This window comes from Balearica regulorum, chromosome 8, assembly GCF_011004875.1.
Source record: "Balearica regulorum gibbericeps isolate bBalReg1 chromosome 8, bBalReg1.pri, whole genome shotgun sequence".
Lineage (NCBI taxonomy): Eukaryota > Metazoa > Chordata > Aves > Gruiformes > Gruidae > Balearica > Balearica regulorum.
This window is the reverse complement of record NC_046191.1, coordinates 3827902-3844997: the sequence shown is the minus strand read 5'-3', so window position 1 is coordinate 3844997 and position 17096 is coordinate 3827902. Positions and strand designations below refer to the sequence as shown.

At 40.6% G+C, this 17096-nt stretch overlaps 1 protein-coding gene across 14 annotated transcripts in view; it reads left to right on the top strand.

The window, feature by feature from the left end:
* NFIA (nuclear factor I A) overlaps nt 1-17096 on the top strand; it is a 254670-nt gene that overhangs the window by 185267 nt on the left and 52307 nt on the right. For 5 of the 14 annotated variants that reach the window (XM_075759236.1, XM_075759240.1, XM_075759233.1 and 2 more), the window contains one exon: nt 16197-16325. The exons of 4 other annotated variants lie outside the window; for them this stretch is intronic. In XM_075759236.1, coding sequence (XP_075615351.1) covers nt 16197-16325 — 129 coding nt within the window. Of the gene's footprint in view, nt 1-6298; nt 6386-7447; nt 7487-16196; nt 16326-17096 lie in introns of all 14 variants that reach the window. 5 more of the 14 variants (XM_075759229.1, XM_075759230.1, XM_075759227.1 and 2 more) reach the window with 2 other exon arrangements.

Sequence of the window (17096 nt, the reverse complement as noted above, 5' to 3'; positions counted from 1 at the left end):
CCCAGTACAACCATCACTCCGCTGCATAGCACACAGTGTGGCTACTGTACTCCGTGCACACATTTTGATCTTTGCTTTAGAGGAGAAAACAGGCTTTGTTTTAAAGGAAACATTTTCACCCAAAGTTAAAATGTGCAATGAGAGGTGTTAGGGAACAGAGAGAAGATGATGCAGGACCAGGAACAGGAAGCAGACCATACTATATCTCCTTTTTTCCGTTCCCTTTTCCATCCCGTGTCTGCCACACCGACTCGAGATGTTCCCCTAGTTCTGCACAAAGTGAGGAACAATCCTGAGATCTTAATTTCACTGAGCTGGACACCTGCCGCATTTTCCTGTTTCTCAGCTGCCAGGTATAGCACATTCCAGCCTATGAAAACTGTGGATCTGCCCACAGAGAGGAAAAACTGGCTCTTCTCAGCTAGACTGAAGGCTCACCTAGCCCAGTATGCTGTCTCTGACAAGAGCTGGTAGCGGACACTTAAGGAAAGAATACAACAGCAGGATCGGCATCCAGCGATGCTTTTCAGAGTACAGCCTCACAGATTTTGGCAGCAAACAGCTTGGTTTCACAAGCCAGAGGCTCTGTTTGCATCTTTGTGTTTGACAGCCTTCAGTGGACTTTTCTTTTGGAGAGGTGCTCGGATGTTTTTAACCCATTCTTTATTTCGGCCTCCACAACATCCCATGGCGGCGAGTTCCAGTTTTACTCGGTGCTGTGTAAGGAAGAACTACTTCTTTTGTCTGTTGCCTGATCATTTTGCTTGATGCTCCTCAGTGGTTTTTTTTTACTGCCAGAAGTAGTGAATAAATCATTCCCTGGCTACTTTCTTTCAAGTTAAGTGCTGCCCCAACACTTTGACCGCAGCAGTCAGTGAGCATAGGAAAGAAGAGAAATCTGTCTAGCAGCCTCTTAGCTCAGGTAACAATTTGGCTGAGTGGCTACAGAGCCATCCTATACCTCCAGGAATGTGTATGTGCAGTGATAGCAGCTGTGTTGTTCACCCAAAGTGGGTAGTTTGTAACCTTGACCCCTAACCCCAGAGCTAACGGCATGAATGCAGTGCTACCCCATGCAGCCGAGCCCCACGGAGTCACTACAATAAGGACACTGCAGCCTAAATAAGGGATGCTGTTTAAATACTCCTCGTTTTCTTTCATTTTCTAGCTTCACAAAGACTTAAAGTACAGCACTGTCTTCATCTAGTGTGTATAGTGGCCACAGTCTTACTCTGACTTCACTGGTGCCTTGCTCAGGGGAGAGCAGGTAATCCACAGCGTCCTCCACCTCTGCTTGCCCACACTGCTCTTGCACAGCCTGCAGCCCTAGTGAGATCATCCTTTCTCCTGTTCTCTCACATCAATGGTTGCTACTATTTCTAGTGTGATATACACCAAAAAGCATAACATAAGAGATCCTGTTGCTAAAATTAGCTGGAAAATTATAGGCTGTTTTACTGTTTTGTGCACAGTCTTCATTTGCCTCGCTGGGATTTGCGTGCAGCTCTTTGAACCCCCAAAAGCCAGCAAAAAGGGAGATGCTACCTGCAGTCCTTGTGTCCAAGAGCAGTGCTCTTGAAAAGAGTGGGACTATTTTATATCAGCAAGGGCTGGAGGCAAAGTCTGAGGTTCCACCTATAGGAGGGAAATACTTTTTTTTTTTAAAAGTAAGGATTTACAGTCAATGATGTGATTTGAAAAATATGAATGTATGGATTATCTTTCTTTGTACTTAGTGTAACATCCCGTTTTATTACAACAGCCCACGTTTGTCTCCAGGAGTATTATCTGTGATGCAGTATGCTAATGCACTACCTTGCTCTGAACAGGAGAAAGCACTTTGGATGTAGTCCAGATTTAACTCTGTCTTAGGGTTTGCCTTTACTGTTAACCGAAACAACAGCAAATGAAAGTATAGCATCATCCTGCCTCTTCCTCTGAACTTGGCCCATCCTAGGTGTGAGGTGCATCTTTGAAGCAAAGGGTAAGGGTCATTCCCATTTGTTTCATGACTCCTCTGCCTCGCTCTGCCCTCTCAGTCCTTACAACCTACATCTCTTTTCCGTGCCTTGAGTGAAAACCGCTTGGCCACACCTAATCTCAACGTGCTGTGCAAGGACCTGCTTCTGACTGTCAAAGTAAAGTTCAACATCTGACATCAAAATGATTCCTGAAGAGAGTCCTGTCATCCCGACGGAATTGCAAATTCTGGCCATTTGGAGATTTTAAAAATTAAAAGATCCCCAAAACAGCTGTATTTCTTATGCAAATCCATAGCCAAATGAGAACTTGTAAGCATTAAATAAATAGTTTGCCCTCTGTTAAAAACTGATCATCTAGAAACCCAATAATTTGGGGGAGAAATAGGTTTTAAGATGGAAAAGCATTCTTACAAACAACATTTCTCCTGTGTCCTGAGAACTATTGTGCTGTTGTCATTTTACAGTGCTATTTTCTCTACTTTTGCAGGATTTTTCTCTTTAACGTTATGTGGAAAACCCTGAACAAAAACTGGCACTTAATTCATAGTAAACAGTGGCAGTGACTGAATAGAAACCTGATGTCAAATATGCAACCACTCTGGGAAAGTGAAAATGCTTTCTCATCTCTTCCAGTTGTGCCTTTCTTAAGTGTATTATTCATAAAATTAGTGATTTAAAAATGCCTAGAAATGTTATTTTCTGTATTCATAGCGTCACTTCAAGAAAGAAAAATGGTTAAAAATCGATTTGCTGGCCTCTTGGGGAAATGCTGTAATGTTTTTGGCTGTCTCCTACTTTCTGCTGCCAGCTAAAAGTACCATCTGGCTTGTTTAGGGCCCTTTTCCATATCAGGTGCTTCCAAAATTCTCCCCGACCAGAGGATTGTTTCATTGGGTTGCTTTGCCTGCTGAGGCATGTGTCCTGGGCTGGGAATCCTACTGCTTCTGTTCCCTGCCATCTTGCTGACGGTGGTGTGTGTATGTTTGGGCACAGATCTTGCTGCCTCTCTCCCGAGGACATTTGCATCATTGTCAGCTGCACATATTAAATTGATATGCAGGGCTCAGAAACACGTATCCCGTCTTTTGTCCCTTTGTTTGTGCAATTGTTGTGGTTTTAATTCTTCTTTGACACCTGGAATATCACAAAGCTGCTGATAATCTGTTGGCTACTAAGGGAAATGACATTGATAGAAGGATAATGTGTGTCAGACTTATATCTAGATAATTGCAGACACACCCCGAACCCTCGCAGCTCAGGGAATGAATATCCTAAATCCATTATTAATTTGGAGAGTCATATGTGGCAGTTGGCTGCAGTGTCATCCTCTCACTGCAAGAGTCACTCGCAAGGGATTTTCTGCATTGCTGTGTCGAGTTGTGCCTAATATCAGTCAGTTTTGGTACGTTCTTGCTGCCATTTCATGGCAGTGTGAGGAGCTGTAACAAAATGGGGTTGATGTCCTAACTCCTCACGGAAGGAAGGAAGGAAGGAAGGGAGGGAGGAAGGAAAGGAGGAAGGAAGGAGAGAAGCTCCCCATGTGCCTCCTCCTGCATGGGCACAAGACACCAAGACGACGAGAACTGATGCACTCTACGTGGTACCAGTTGACAGTGACACCTCCTCCTCAGGATTCTTTGGTTTTCCAATTTGCTGCTTTGCTTAGAAATAGCAAGGCACCCCTCAAAGGATTTATGAGTAGATTTGAAGCACTGTAGTTGCTAAGTATGTGATCGTATGGAAAAATGAAGGGTGTTTTGAAAGAGATACTGCCGTAAGCTGTCTTGTCCTATTTCTACAATGATCTGTGCCATACACTGCTGACTTTTCCTGTCCATCCATTAAAAAGTGAATTATGAAGAGTGCTGAGACAAACAGATAGTAGTTTAACCTTGTTAGTAAATATCAGGTAGCTGATATATACTGCTAGAATGTTACATCATAGCCTTTCTCTTCAATATAGGTTTATGAAATTATCTTGTTACTATATAAACTGCCTTCGCTGTGTACATTCTTCCAGAGGTTTTTTGTTCTTTGTATGTTGGCACAGTAGCATGACTCTGAAGAGTCAGTTCACGATGCGGTGAATTTTAAAGACTTGGGAGATGGCCATATCTATTTTTCAGCAAAAGAATGAAAGCTCTTTTTTTTTTTTTTTTTCTTTTCCTAAGGTATTAAAAGTTTCAAAAGATGTGCTGAAATGAAAAGGAAATAGTAACTAAAGACTGGATGAGAAGTAGTGCCTCAGAGTACTGACTTTGTTTGTTTACTTGTTTCCCCAAAATCTCAGTATTTTAAGTACAAGTTAATACTTTAAATCAAATAAACCTGTTTTGTGAACTAGCAAGATACTTGAACTATATCACACATTATTCATTTATTTTTGTGTGAGTGCAATAAAAATTTTACAAGCTGTAATCTTGTTCTTTTAATAGAGAGAAAACTATGCAGAATATGTTGCTTAGAGTATTAGATAAGCTACAGTGTGTTAATCAAATATTTTCATGATATGAGGGCAGTTGAGAAAACAGTACAATTTTTGCTAATGGCACTGGTAAGTAAACGGATCTATCATTACATTGTCATGAAAAGTGACATTGAGCAGAAACACCCTGCCAATCCCTAGAAGATAAGTATTTAATGTAATTAGACAGACACTGTCTCCTTTGTTGAATGTAGCATTAATCACCCAGAGAAGTCCAACTTTATATGAAATGGCTTTTTCTGATATGTCTTTGTATTAGAAAGCTTCTTCCATGGTTTTGTCATGATGATATATTTGAAGAAATGACTGCTATAGCTACACGGTTTTCCTCATGACATATCTTGCTGTTCTGTGTTCCATAATATTCTTTTTTTTTTATTTAGCGATGTTACATTATATAGCCATGACTTGTTTCTAAGTCTAGAAACCTACACGCATTTGGAGCTAGACCTCTTTGAAACAGTTAATGCATTTGACTTAGGAAATAGCAAAGAAACACAAATAGCTTCCATTATGTTCTTCAGTTCTTCCTATGTGGTGTTAGCACAGGTTCATTGTTACGGCATAAGCGAAATGTTTCTTGCCTCAAATGCTAGTTCATAATATCACACAAAAAAGAACTTCTTTCTATGAAAATCTCATTGTTAAATTGATGAAAAATGTTGCCCCCTTCCAGAATTCACTGGCACTACATTTTTTTTAATTTTTTTTTTTTCTCCTCTGTTGCTTGTAATTTGTACTGTGAAATGCTGTCTGGTTATCAACTGGTATCCACTTGAATCGGTGCACAGCTGTGTCGTCCCACCTTCTCAGTGGTGCAGAGGGCTTTGAAGGGAAAGAATAGGGTTTAGTCAGAGATGACAGCAGACTTCACCGACTAACAGGTGGAGGTCAAGTCGGTTTATTTGTTGGGATGAACAGAGTGCAGAGATGAAAAATCTTTGCCATAATAAGGTTTAGGAAGACAATGCTGACTAGTCTAAGCTTTGATTCCAGCTGACAGATCCTTTTCTAGTGTTCATTACTTGATTTCACAGTTCAGGCAATTTTAAGAGGCTTAAAATTATATTTCTGCTCTCCTCCATAAAACTTTTCGATCACTTTCTAATTTTTGCTTTAAGTAAAGTTATAGGGACTCCCTAATATATCACTCCTGCCTTTAGACTCTTACAAAGTCAATATGCCATCAAAAATGTAAGGATAAGCTTTTTTTTTTTTTTAGACCCCTACTTTTACTGATTCTCTTTATAAATGAAATAAAAATTTCACACGTAGGCACCGATTCGATTAGAAAGTTAAAACTTCCGAAAACTCCTCTGAAAAGTGGATAGTGAAAATAAGCGTGATGCTTAAGAATTCACTGTTCCTGTCTGGGCATAGGGGATTTTTATGTTCCTGGTAGCAGCATTAATGACGCTACACCACCCCAGCATGCTAAGTTTCAATCACCAAGCGCCGGTGAGCCATGCTCCATCCTGAAAGGGAGTCACAGCAAGACCCCGGATAATCAGAGCAGAACGTCCTGACATTGTGTGGCAGTGCTGGGACTGCGATGACCTGTTGGCATCGTTGCATATCAATGCAGCATCACAAAGGGATTTCAGAGGGCTGAGCTGCGAGTGTGCGAGTCTCTCTTAGGTTAGCCTCCTGCCCTTCCCCTGTGCCAGTCCCTGGGAGGGGAAGGCAGGCGTTTCTCCTTTCCCACCCTTTTTCTTCCACCACCACCACCTGCTTCCTACCTGCTGGAGTGGGCAGAATAGGAGTATCTTTAGCCATTTGCTAAAATCTTCCCCCTCAGACTTTCTATTACTTCTGCATTCATTCTTTGCAGGAAGAGGAAACTCACTGGTCAAACCCTTGGACACCAGAATAGTTGCATGCAGTTTCCCAGGGAGCCAGATAGCTCTAAAGCTTCCCAGTGAGTGACAGTTTCTCTCTTCTATTCTTCTGAAACATGTGTTTTACACATATACTGAAAAATGTTAATATCAATTTACAGCCAGATTCTTGCTTTTTAAAAAAAAAAAAAAAAACAAAATCAAATCTCCCAAAGTATATACACTTAGAGCACCTCAGCACACATGTCACTTTTTTACGTAGGAAAAAGTGTTGGATGCTCTTATACACATAACATCATTGGGCTTGAAAGCTGTTAGCTCATTCAGAGTTAGTGGCAAGAACGCTGGACTTGCCAGCTCCAAACTGTGAAACCTTTTTTGTGTGACTAGTAGAATCTCACGGGGGTAGAAATCCAAAAAAAAAAAAGGGGGGGGGGGGGGGGAGGGGGGGTGTAAATCTGTGCATTTGGATTCGAGTATCTTCAATACTGTGATATCAACTTTGTCCTAGAAGTCCTTGAATCACAAATCATTGGAGGCTGGGAGAGTATTTTGGAGAATTATCACTGTATGCTTTCCCCGGTCTTTTACTCTTTTCTAGGCATCCATTATTTACCACTGTCAGAGAGAGGATACTGGGCTAGGTGGATCCCTGTAATCTGATTTGGCATGGCTATTTTTCTGTGTTCCTAAGCTCATGAGATCAAGTTATGTAGGATTATTTCATAATGCCAGAGCAGCAGTTTCTGAGGTTCGACAAAGCTATCTAGCAAAGTGTCTAATAAAAGAAAAATCCTGTCCCATACTGTAGCTTTCTTGGTCCAGTGAAGCAGCATCCTCACGCATACAAATCTTGTAAAGTTACTTCTGATAGCTCCCTCTCTCCCTTCATTTTTGTAAGCTAAAGTGCCATTTTCCGTTTTACAGCTTAATTGAACCTAAATACACCCATTTTCTGCAATGTGGTATTTTGGTAATTTTACTATTTGCTCGTAAGTTTTCCCTTAAGCAAACTGAAAGCTTCCCCTTTATCACTTCACTGGGCCAAGATTTCACACAGTATCCTGCTTGCTACAAAATATGATAGTGTTCTCTCTCACCTTGTTTCTTTTTTCTTCTTTTACTTTCTTTTATAAAATTAGGATATCTAAGAAACCCCGAACACCGCGGAGCACTACATGGTGGGTGTGCTTATTCAAACAATGCCAATGCTCTTGTTCTCGGTGCATAGACATTTTGTGTCGGTTGGGGGGATGTACCAGGTGTCCCTCTCGTGTGGGTTCTCCAGTGTCTAGTAAGGAGAGAGATCGTGCCGAGCATTTTGCCAGAGTGACAGCACTTACATGTTACCTCTGCCCTTCCCACGCCTGTTTCCATGAAACTTGCAGGGACTTTTTCCCTGCGAGCCCTCTGCCTCTCTATCAGATGTGTTTTAAATTGCTCGGTAGACGCGAGAGGTGTTGGGCAGATCACGCAAGCGGACCTGCAGGCAGCACGGTCATACACCACTCCTCTGGAAACCGTGCCAAAGCCAAACTGCTGTGCTCTGCCTTCTCTGCAATGCGAACGGTTTATTTTTTTTTTTCCTAGGGGCATTCTTTGTTCCTCCCAGACTCCTAAAGCCATTGGGAATGCAAAAAAATGAGGCTGATTTCACCTATCTGATATCACCTGCCTGAGAGCCGGTCTGGTGGAGAGCGGTTTAAGTCTCTGCTGCCTGGGAGCTGCCAAGCCTTCCCCAGGAGCTGGCGGTGGCAGGTCCGCAGTGCCATTCCACCGGCGCTCCACTGGCAACGGACTCTTTCCAGTAAAAGAGCACAGCAGCTGTAGGTCAGCTACAAATTATTTTTTGTGTTACGGAGAAATGAGATGACTGTTCAGTCCTGTGACTGTCAAACCTAGTCAGTCATATGGTAAAAATACCAAGAACCACTGGATAGCAATACATAACAGTTCCATGAGTACACTCTTGACCTGTCAAATTATAAATCCATTTCAGTTTGGTACGATGCACATGAATTCAGTTTGCAACGCTTTCTTTCTTTGGAATAATGTATAAACTCTTCACCTCAAATTGTGCAGAAGTCAGGTGACTTTACAGTACATGGTAGATTACCTGAGCTATTTTCAATCCTGACCACAGCTCTTTTATTAATGAAAACATATGTTCAATGGCAGCATATACTGATTAAGTCTTCAAAACCAAAATTAACACCAAAGTTAGTCTTGTCATCACAAAAGTCATTTAACAACATTACCATGCAGTAACTGAGGTCACAGGTCGAAAAAATCTGCATATTTACCCATCTCCATCTCATGCCTTTGGCATTTAGCAGCCATTATTGTTACATATAGTCTGAATAGCCAATGGTGTCATCAATTGATGACATGCAAATAATGAGCAAATGATTTTTGAGCAAATGATAATAATAATTAAAAAAAAAAACAGAAAAGTTGACTCCATCCTCTTCAGTTACTAAAATTCCCTTTAGTATCACTTGCAATTTAGCATCCATATGCATCTCAGGAAGATATAGTTGAAACATAAATCTATTCTGGGTCTTTTACTTGCAAAAATATCATACCTCAGCTATAATCATATGCAAAGACTTTTTAGAGGGCTTTGTAAATGCCATCCAAATTTATGATGGCGTTTTTTGCCTTACAGCTATAGATGTTCCATCCCCAAAGCACCCACATAAAGGTATATTCTCCTATGGATGGCTGCAGTTTGTCCCTGCTGCTATATCTAATCTGCCAAGTATGCTGAAAAACTCTCAAATAGCATTTGAAATGAAACAAATGTAGTCATGAATTTTAAATGACGAGATGTGTAAAGACGTCATTAGAAATTTTTTTTTATTCTTATTACAATATATATTTATACAATGCAAAATGGTACTGGAACTAACATAAAATCAAAGGGAAAAATCAATTGTTATCTTGCTGTTTATTATCCTTCTCATTAAAGTTTTTAAATATAAAACTCATGAAATTATATTTTGAAGAAATTGGTAATGTGTTGAGTACTAGTTTACTAGTTATTATTGAAAGAACTACTTGGCTGACAAAGCAGGAGTGAAGGCTAATGAGATCTAAAACAGTCTGGGTGACGCTGTAAATACAAACAGCTAAGATGATAGTACACTCTGTGGGAACATTGCACCAAACTATTCAAGGCAGATTTTAATGGAGTAGGGGTTTAAAATAATGGTGAATATTGTAGCGCTCAGTTTTAAAATTGTGTAGGCAAGATTTTCCATCAGTATAAACTGATATTTCTCTTTGTAAATGGAGCAGCGCTAATTTAGAAAGGAGAAATTTCAACCTTCTTTTTCCTAAGTGACATCAGAATTTTGATTCTAACTTGAATTATCATTTTTGGCTAAAAATTGCTGAGAAGTCCAAAAGCATTTAAAACCTAAAACCATTGAATCCATTTAATGCGCCTTTGGCACCTCTCTCTCTCAGTCTTTTTTGAACATTCTGGTCCTCATTTTAATCAATCTCTTTTTATTAAGTTCTTTGGCTCATTGACTTGTACGTGCATTTGCTTTATTTTATTTGGAACATTTCTTTTGTAGTGTCTTGAAAAAGAGTTGTGACATTTCTTTTGGATAGCTTCTTAAGTATCTGGCAGTCACCTACGATACGATGTTGATGGGTACGGATAGATTAGCTCTGTTTTCCTGATGATCTGTCAGATGTCGAGTTCTGAGGAAACTGGTTGTGTGTGTTGGTGATGCATATGCAGCAGTTTGATAAGTGGATAGAGGGGGAGCTTTCATTTTTCCTTCTGTAAAATCACTGTTTATTAAGCCGGATTTAGTCTTGTGAAGCAAGGTGCTCACTGGCAGGTAGTTCATCAGTGATCATGGGAACTCAGAATGCGACCAAGGGAGCAAGTATCCATTCAGAACATAGAAACTAAGGAGCACTTCATTAGGATGAGCAAATTTCCATCTGTGTTATATTTTGTGTATACTGGAGCAACTAATACAGTAAACCGATGGATGGCAGTTAGTGTGATCATATCTCAGCTGATGTCAAATAAAGTTTGCTCAGCACTAAGTAGAACAGACTTACTATGATTGACAGTAGTAAAGCCATCAAAATTTGAAGAAGCTTGAAATTAAGAATTCCCCAGCTGATGAGCATTTCTGTTGATACTGATTTCAGTGAAATTGCTGGAATAATTTGCCCAGAAGGACGAAAATTCCTTGAAAAATTCTTCCCATATACCGTTTTTTCTTCAACAGCTAACTTGTTTTTTCTGCATCATCTATTTGTTCTGCATGTTGTTGAGTTCATGGTCCACCTGGTAATATCTGAGCTTCTGTGATTCCTTTTCCTAGTGCCCCTTGAGAATGAAGATCCAAACCATATTTCATTCATAGCTTTTGTTAAGAAATCTCCATCAAGAGTCTAGTGGCAGAGAGCTACTGGGAATATTGGGGTAATTATCCAAAAGTCATCTTTGGAGATGAATATTAGCTGGTCTACCAATGTGGCTAACTTGAGGTGGAGTTATTGTTTAAGATGTGTGCAGTCAGAATAATGCTAGGAATTAATGAAGTGAAGTAGAATGGATATATGGATACAGGTACAGCTATAGATTTGGAGACAAGGGGAATCGTTCTCCTCTTAGGCTGCTGTGACTCCATTCGTTCCATCAAAGTTAATCCTAATTTCAGTACTTCTGTTAGTAAGGTGCATAGGTATATGAAAAATAGGTTCTGAGATATTTGTTTGTTCTGGGAAGGATTTGTGCATTCAATTCTCACGCATCATTTCTGGTCCATTTAATTATATATCAGCCTCATACATGACAATTTGAAGATCTTTAGCTGTACTCAAGGAAGACTCTTATGTGGTGCATTTCTAGTACTGGCAAACATAAGGAGGTAGAGGAATTAAAACCATCACAATGCTCCAGTCCCCCTTAGAAGATGAGGAACATGAAGTATTCCTGTGCATTCACTGATTAAACTTGGGCTGGAGGTTTGCGAAGTGCAGAGTTTTGGAAAGTCTTACTGCGGGACTTCAACATCCGTGCAATGGCTCCAGTAACCAGAGTCTCTCAAGGACAAGGATCCCATTTACGCTTGCATTATGCATTGAGCAGAAGGGTGTGATGCATGATGTGGAATGAACAAAATAACTTGTGTGTTTAGGGAAATGCCAAATTAATGAAAATTCAGAAAGCTCTAATGTTGAAAAGGCACACAAATTCCTTGATAGAAATATAATGCTGCTAACAGTTTCAAGATTATTGTTGTCTGAATTTTCTGCTTATTGTGTACTGCAATTAAAATTCTTTTCAACTGAAAAACCAATGTCAAATTAATATTTCCTTTTGGAAAAAAATACGAAAGTACACATCTTGTTCCATTTAGCACCATCATGGTCTTTGATCTGGTTCCCTCTGTCCAGTGAAAAAAATGGATTCACATTAATGGAAGCAGGCTAAGACCATATATGTTTGGCATACATATACAATCACATGAACACAAGTACAGTAAGTTAAAGTAACACACCCACTCAGACTTCCATCTGTGTTTTATGCCACGAATCCCTTTATTTTCTTTTTTATTTAGCAATTAACTTCTCCATTTATTCTGTAGTTAAAAGCTGCCATAAGATGAAAATAGACTAAGTTTTCTTCTCTTGCACTCTAAAAAACAGTCAGAGGAGACTCAGACCTGAATTATGAAATCCATCTTTCCTAAAAGTGCCAGGTGTGACTGTGATTTGGACAACAGTCCTGTACACAGAATAGTAAGAAACACTCTTAAACCCCACCTGGGTTACCCAGCCGTTGCGTTCTGGCTGTTCTTGTTTATTCCTTGCTCGGAGCAGATGGATAGAAAGAGGCAGGGAACGGGGAGGATCCTTGGCTCCATTCCCTACTCACCGGCCAGCACAGCTGAGACGGGTTGCGGGATATTGTAACTGCACCAGAGAGGAGACAGAGGAGAGTCGGGACTCGGAGATGTCCTTGGGAGTTGGAACTACCCCTTCCTTGGGGCCATGGGATGTGCTGAAATCTGGTCTTCAGTGCAGCCGTCCCCAATATTCATTGGCTCTTGGGAGCAATGCTGAGGAAAGCCATGCAAGGCAGCAGCATCGTCCCTGGGCTCTGCCTGGGGTAGCTTCACTTTTAACTTTTTAATTTCCTGCATCCCTGAGCAACGCAGGAGGGGAAGCTGTGGACTGGGGACCACTAAATGTGTTGAAACTCATTAGGTATGAAACAGGAGACCTTTAAAACTAGCCGAGAGTCTCAAACATGGGTGCCAAAAATTAAACACCTCGTTCCATATTTAGTCATTTATCTTAGTTCCTGCCTCACAGTTGTTAATATACACCATGCCATCTCATAGGTGGCCTGATTTTCATAGGCACCAGGCACCCACAATGCTAACTCAAGTGTTGAGACTGCTTACCTAAGAGTGAGACTTGTAGTATCAGATTTAAATTTTTCTGGGTGATTAAACCTGAGTTCCCTCACTCTCACTCTCAGCTCCTGAAAGGAGCTTCAATAGAATGACCAGCATTGTAACATATGGCTTAGCGAGGGGGGAAAAAAAGAAAATGAGTATTAGAAATGGATGGACTAAAGAATACGCAGGATGTACCAGGCACATTAACCAAACATATGGTGCTAAATGAGATATTTTTTTTAAATTGCAAAAAAATTGACATTCCTGGCAGTCTCAAGGATAATGTGACATGGCTGTGATAAATTTAGAAGAATGGGACATATTTTGGCTTGTTCTTGGAAACCTTTTTCTTGCATGCCGACTGTATTTCTTCTTTTATTAACCCATTCAAAGAATGTTTGAATTTTGCTGCTAGAGCACCATGCTAGCGCAACATAAAATGTGAATGATGCTAATTGCTTTGCACTGCCTAACTTTCTGTCATACCCTCCCCTCTTAAAGGACAAAACATGCTTTGGAAATGAGCTGGCAAGCTCATCTTATTCTCTCTCTTGGTCAATATTAAGTGATGTAATTAAGCTCCTGTTTGCATATTCTTCTGAACTAGGAAGCAGCCATATTTTTTTTTTCTTGAGATCTGATGGATATGATCACTCAAAATAAAATGTGTCATTACAATCCTCAAACAAAATAAAAACATGGTAGAGTTGGACTGTTCCAAACCAATACATTTCAGAATACCCTGAAATAAATAAAAAAAGAAAGTAGTGATAATAATGGCAACTAGAATGATGACAGCAAACAAATATAACAAAAGTAGGAACCAATTAAAAGTGCTTCAATTTGTCTTTCTACTCTATTTTACAACACAGTGTTACATCAAAATCTCTATTTTCACATGAAAGCAGCTACCTCAACCTTATAAAATCCAACCCCGTATGAGCGTGACAATGCTCAGCATTGTCACAGTGCAAGGTCATCCATCACTTTTGTTGTAGCTCCTCAAGTTCCGATGTTTGGGTCCAATCACATGAACTTGCTACAGCTTTAAACCATATTCCACTCTTCTCTCTGCCCCTTGCCCCTACCATGGTTTAGTTGAGTCAAGCAGGTTTTTTAGCACAGGGGTAAAAGAACAGCTTCTTTGCTTTCTCAGAAGCTTTATTATCTTTCCCATAACCCTGAAGAGGGTATGGGGAAAGCAGGGAGTTCAAGAGCCAGCTGAGCCATACGGTGCATAGACTTAGAGATCTGACTCCTTCCACGACCTCGGTTGCTTGCCCATGGCACCCCTGGACCCTCCCATACTTCTGCTCAAGGGCTGCGCAGCCATCAGCTGCATGCAGGACCTTCTGCCTCCACACGAGAGCAAGTGCCACACGACTTTGCAGGTAGAGCAGCTCACAAGCAGGCGTGTTTTACTGCGATAATCCCTGTGCGTAAATAGTCACTTGTTCCGTCCATGATATTTTGCACTTACAGGGCTGGAAACCTGCCCTGGGGGCGAACCTAGTCCCTTCCACAGCCCAGCACAGAGGAGATGTACCCACGGCCTTGCTGCCAGAGTGTAGTTCTTCTACCCCTTCCAAAGTACAAATACTGCCACCGGCCCTTGACTTCGTGTTGAGGGCTGGGGCTGACACTCATTTGGTGTTTCCATCCCCAGTTGCTCTGCCACAAGGAAATCTGGGTCAACAGCACTGTTACGTCTTTTGAGTATCCTTGTCCGGGATATGGACACTCAAACACAGAGCACTGACTAATTTACATCCCATTTGAGCAGAAATTTAGCAGGCTGCATTGGAATATTTCGCTGAAATACCTTAGTTCAGTCTCCTTTTCTCTGTTACCCCAAACTGAACCAGCTCTTTTTGCTTTTGTCCCTACTCCAAAATCCTTAAGACTGATATGAAAAAAAAAAAAACCCAAACCAACCCATTATTTTTCTTGTACAATAGTCTGTTGGTTCTAAACTTTTATTTTTAAAAGATTAAATATGTAACCTTTCTTGCTATGAGGAAAAAGCCACCACAACAACAAACCCTTATAGCAAACAGTTTCAAGACAGAAATCTGCAAGTACAACACTGGAACTTTAACCACTCCCTTACTTTATTTAACTTTCTGAAATATAAACTGCAAAACCTCGCTGAAGCCATTAAGACCCCAGCAGTGCAGCATATAAAGTAAAAGAAGGCTCCTGCATGTTGCAATCAACATCCCAGGGACTATAAAACTAGTGTTATTAAATATAAAGTTAATAATATTGTCCAGAGATAATATTGTCCAGGCCTCTCTCTTTTCAACAATTAAATTCTATAAAATACAGAGTTGGAAACAAGGTTGAATGACTTTGCTAGTGGAAGTTCAACTTCCACATTATCTGATACTTTGCTTTTGCACCTGAAACCTCAACTCTTCCACACCTTTGTTTTGCTACATCCCTACGGATATGCAAAATGTCTGATGTACTGTATATACTGGAAATTATGTGTTTTCAGAGTACATGCAGATGATCGGAATAACTGTATGCTTCTGCAGCTATAAAAGTACAGAGAATAATAGAGACACACATACATATTCTTCATCTAAATGCTGTAATATTCTTTTATCCAAGCATAGATGGTATGCAGAAGAGGCTCTGATTTTAAGAGCCTATTGCAATATATTAATTCCACTGATTTCTTTGGTGCCACGGGCTTGATATGGTATCAACAGGAGTTACTCTTACAGAGTACAACGAACCGGTCATGTTAGCATTACAGCATTTCTGCCTGTCCACAGGAGAGGTTTCACCCAATGGCAACTTAACTCTGATTTTCATTGGAAGCCTTTGATATAGTTCAAGGGCATAATAACAACTCTGAAATAATTCCAGTGTGGCTTCTAATATCAAGACACAAATACCATTCACCCTTTAAAAAAATTTGAAAGCAAAAGGGAACCACATAAATATATTACTTTCCAATACCTTTGAAGTCAAGAGAGTAAGGAAAGGCAGAGTTTGAACTCAGAAAACTTCATTCTCTAGTTGTGCCTTGAGTCGTGCAGCACATTTAAAAGATCCATTTGCAATAATCTACTAAAACAGTGAGTGAAAGACAGAACTCATAAAAAGCCTGTAAAAATCCAAATGCTCCAGCTATTACAGATTTCTAAAAATAAAGCAGAGTAGGTTTCAGTAGCAATAATAAGCTGCATTTTATCCATATTTCAGATTTAAAAGAAAAACATGGCTGCCTCTTAGTACTCATTGCTCAGAGCAAACCATGGTTGCTTCTGCCTCAAAAAAGACCACAAATAAAAGTGAGCTTTCAGCTTGCTGTTGTATTCAGTTTCATTTGTCCTTTAAGTTTATCTAGCTGCTTCTGCACCCACTTTCACAATGCATAGGCTGTCGTTCCATGACCTAGCATTATTAAATTGCACTTATCAATCATTCTTGCCAGGAATGCCATCGCCAACTACATTAAAGAAGTCAGAGAAGTCTGGTTTCAGCAGTCCCTCGCCTTCGCAGACCTCCTCCCTTGGAACGGCTTTCACACAGCACCATCGACCTGTCATTACAGGACCCAGAGGTGAGGCTTAACCCAAGAGCCCCCAGGCAGCTTAAACGTTAGCCACGGCACCCAGTGTCCGTCCCAGCGCCTTTCCACGGAAAGCCATCGCCACGTGTGACCCACCCAGTGAGAGGCTGTGCTTCAGAAGCTTCATAACCCGGAGGTTTTAGTTGTCAAGACCTGCATTGGTTTGGTTTTGCTAGGCTGGGCTGATTGGTAAAACTCCTGATGACCCTTCAACAGTGCCTAAGGTGGAAACGCTGGTTTCAGGGGGTTTGGGGTTTTTATTTGAAGAGGGTGGGGAAAGGGACAGAATATGTTACAGGGAGTGTCTTCCGCTTGTGTCCATTCATAACACAGATGCAGTCTAACTGCTTGAGGTAGGGACCCATCGCTCACTTCTGAACCACGCCTGTCTTCCAGCACTATGCCTTTGTTTCTGCCAGGCATTTGGTGCTCGTGTTGTTGGTATCGGTGCGCTGAAGAACCGCCTTGTTAGGGGACTCCTTTAAAGTTGGTTCCTGCAATGCTTTGGCTGGTTTTCTTCACAGTACTCTTCTGGCTGCCTTTCCAAGTAAAAGAGATGTCCTCTGGGTCTAGATGTGCTTATACATTTTTGTTAGAAAGATGCATTTGCATTTAGCCTAGAAAACTAAACGAGATACTCAGCTCACATTTGAAAAGGAACTCACTTGGGCATAGTAATATACACAAATGAATGAATCTTCTTACAAACCTCTTTGGAAGATACAAAAATAGGAATGAATGGTTGTGACATGCTTCTTTCTG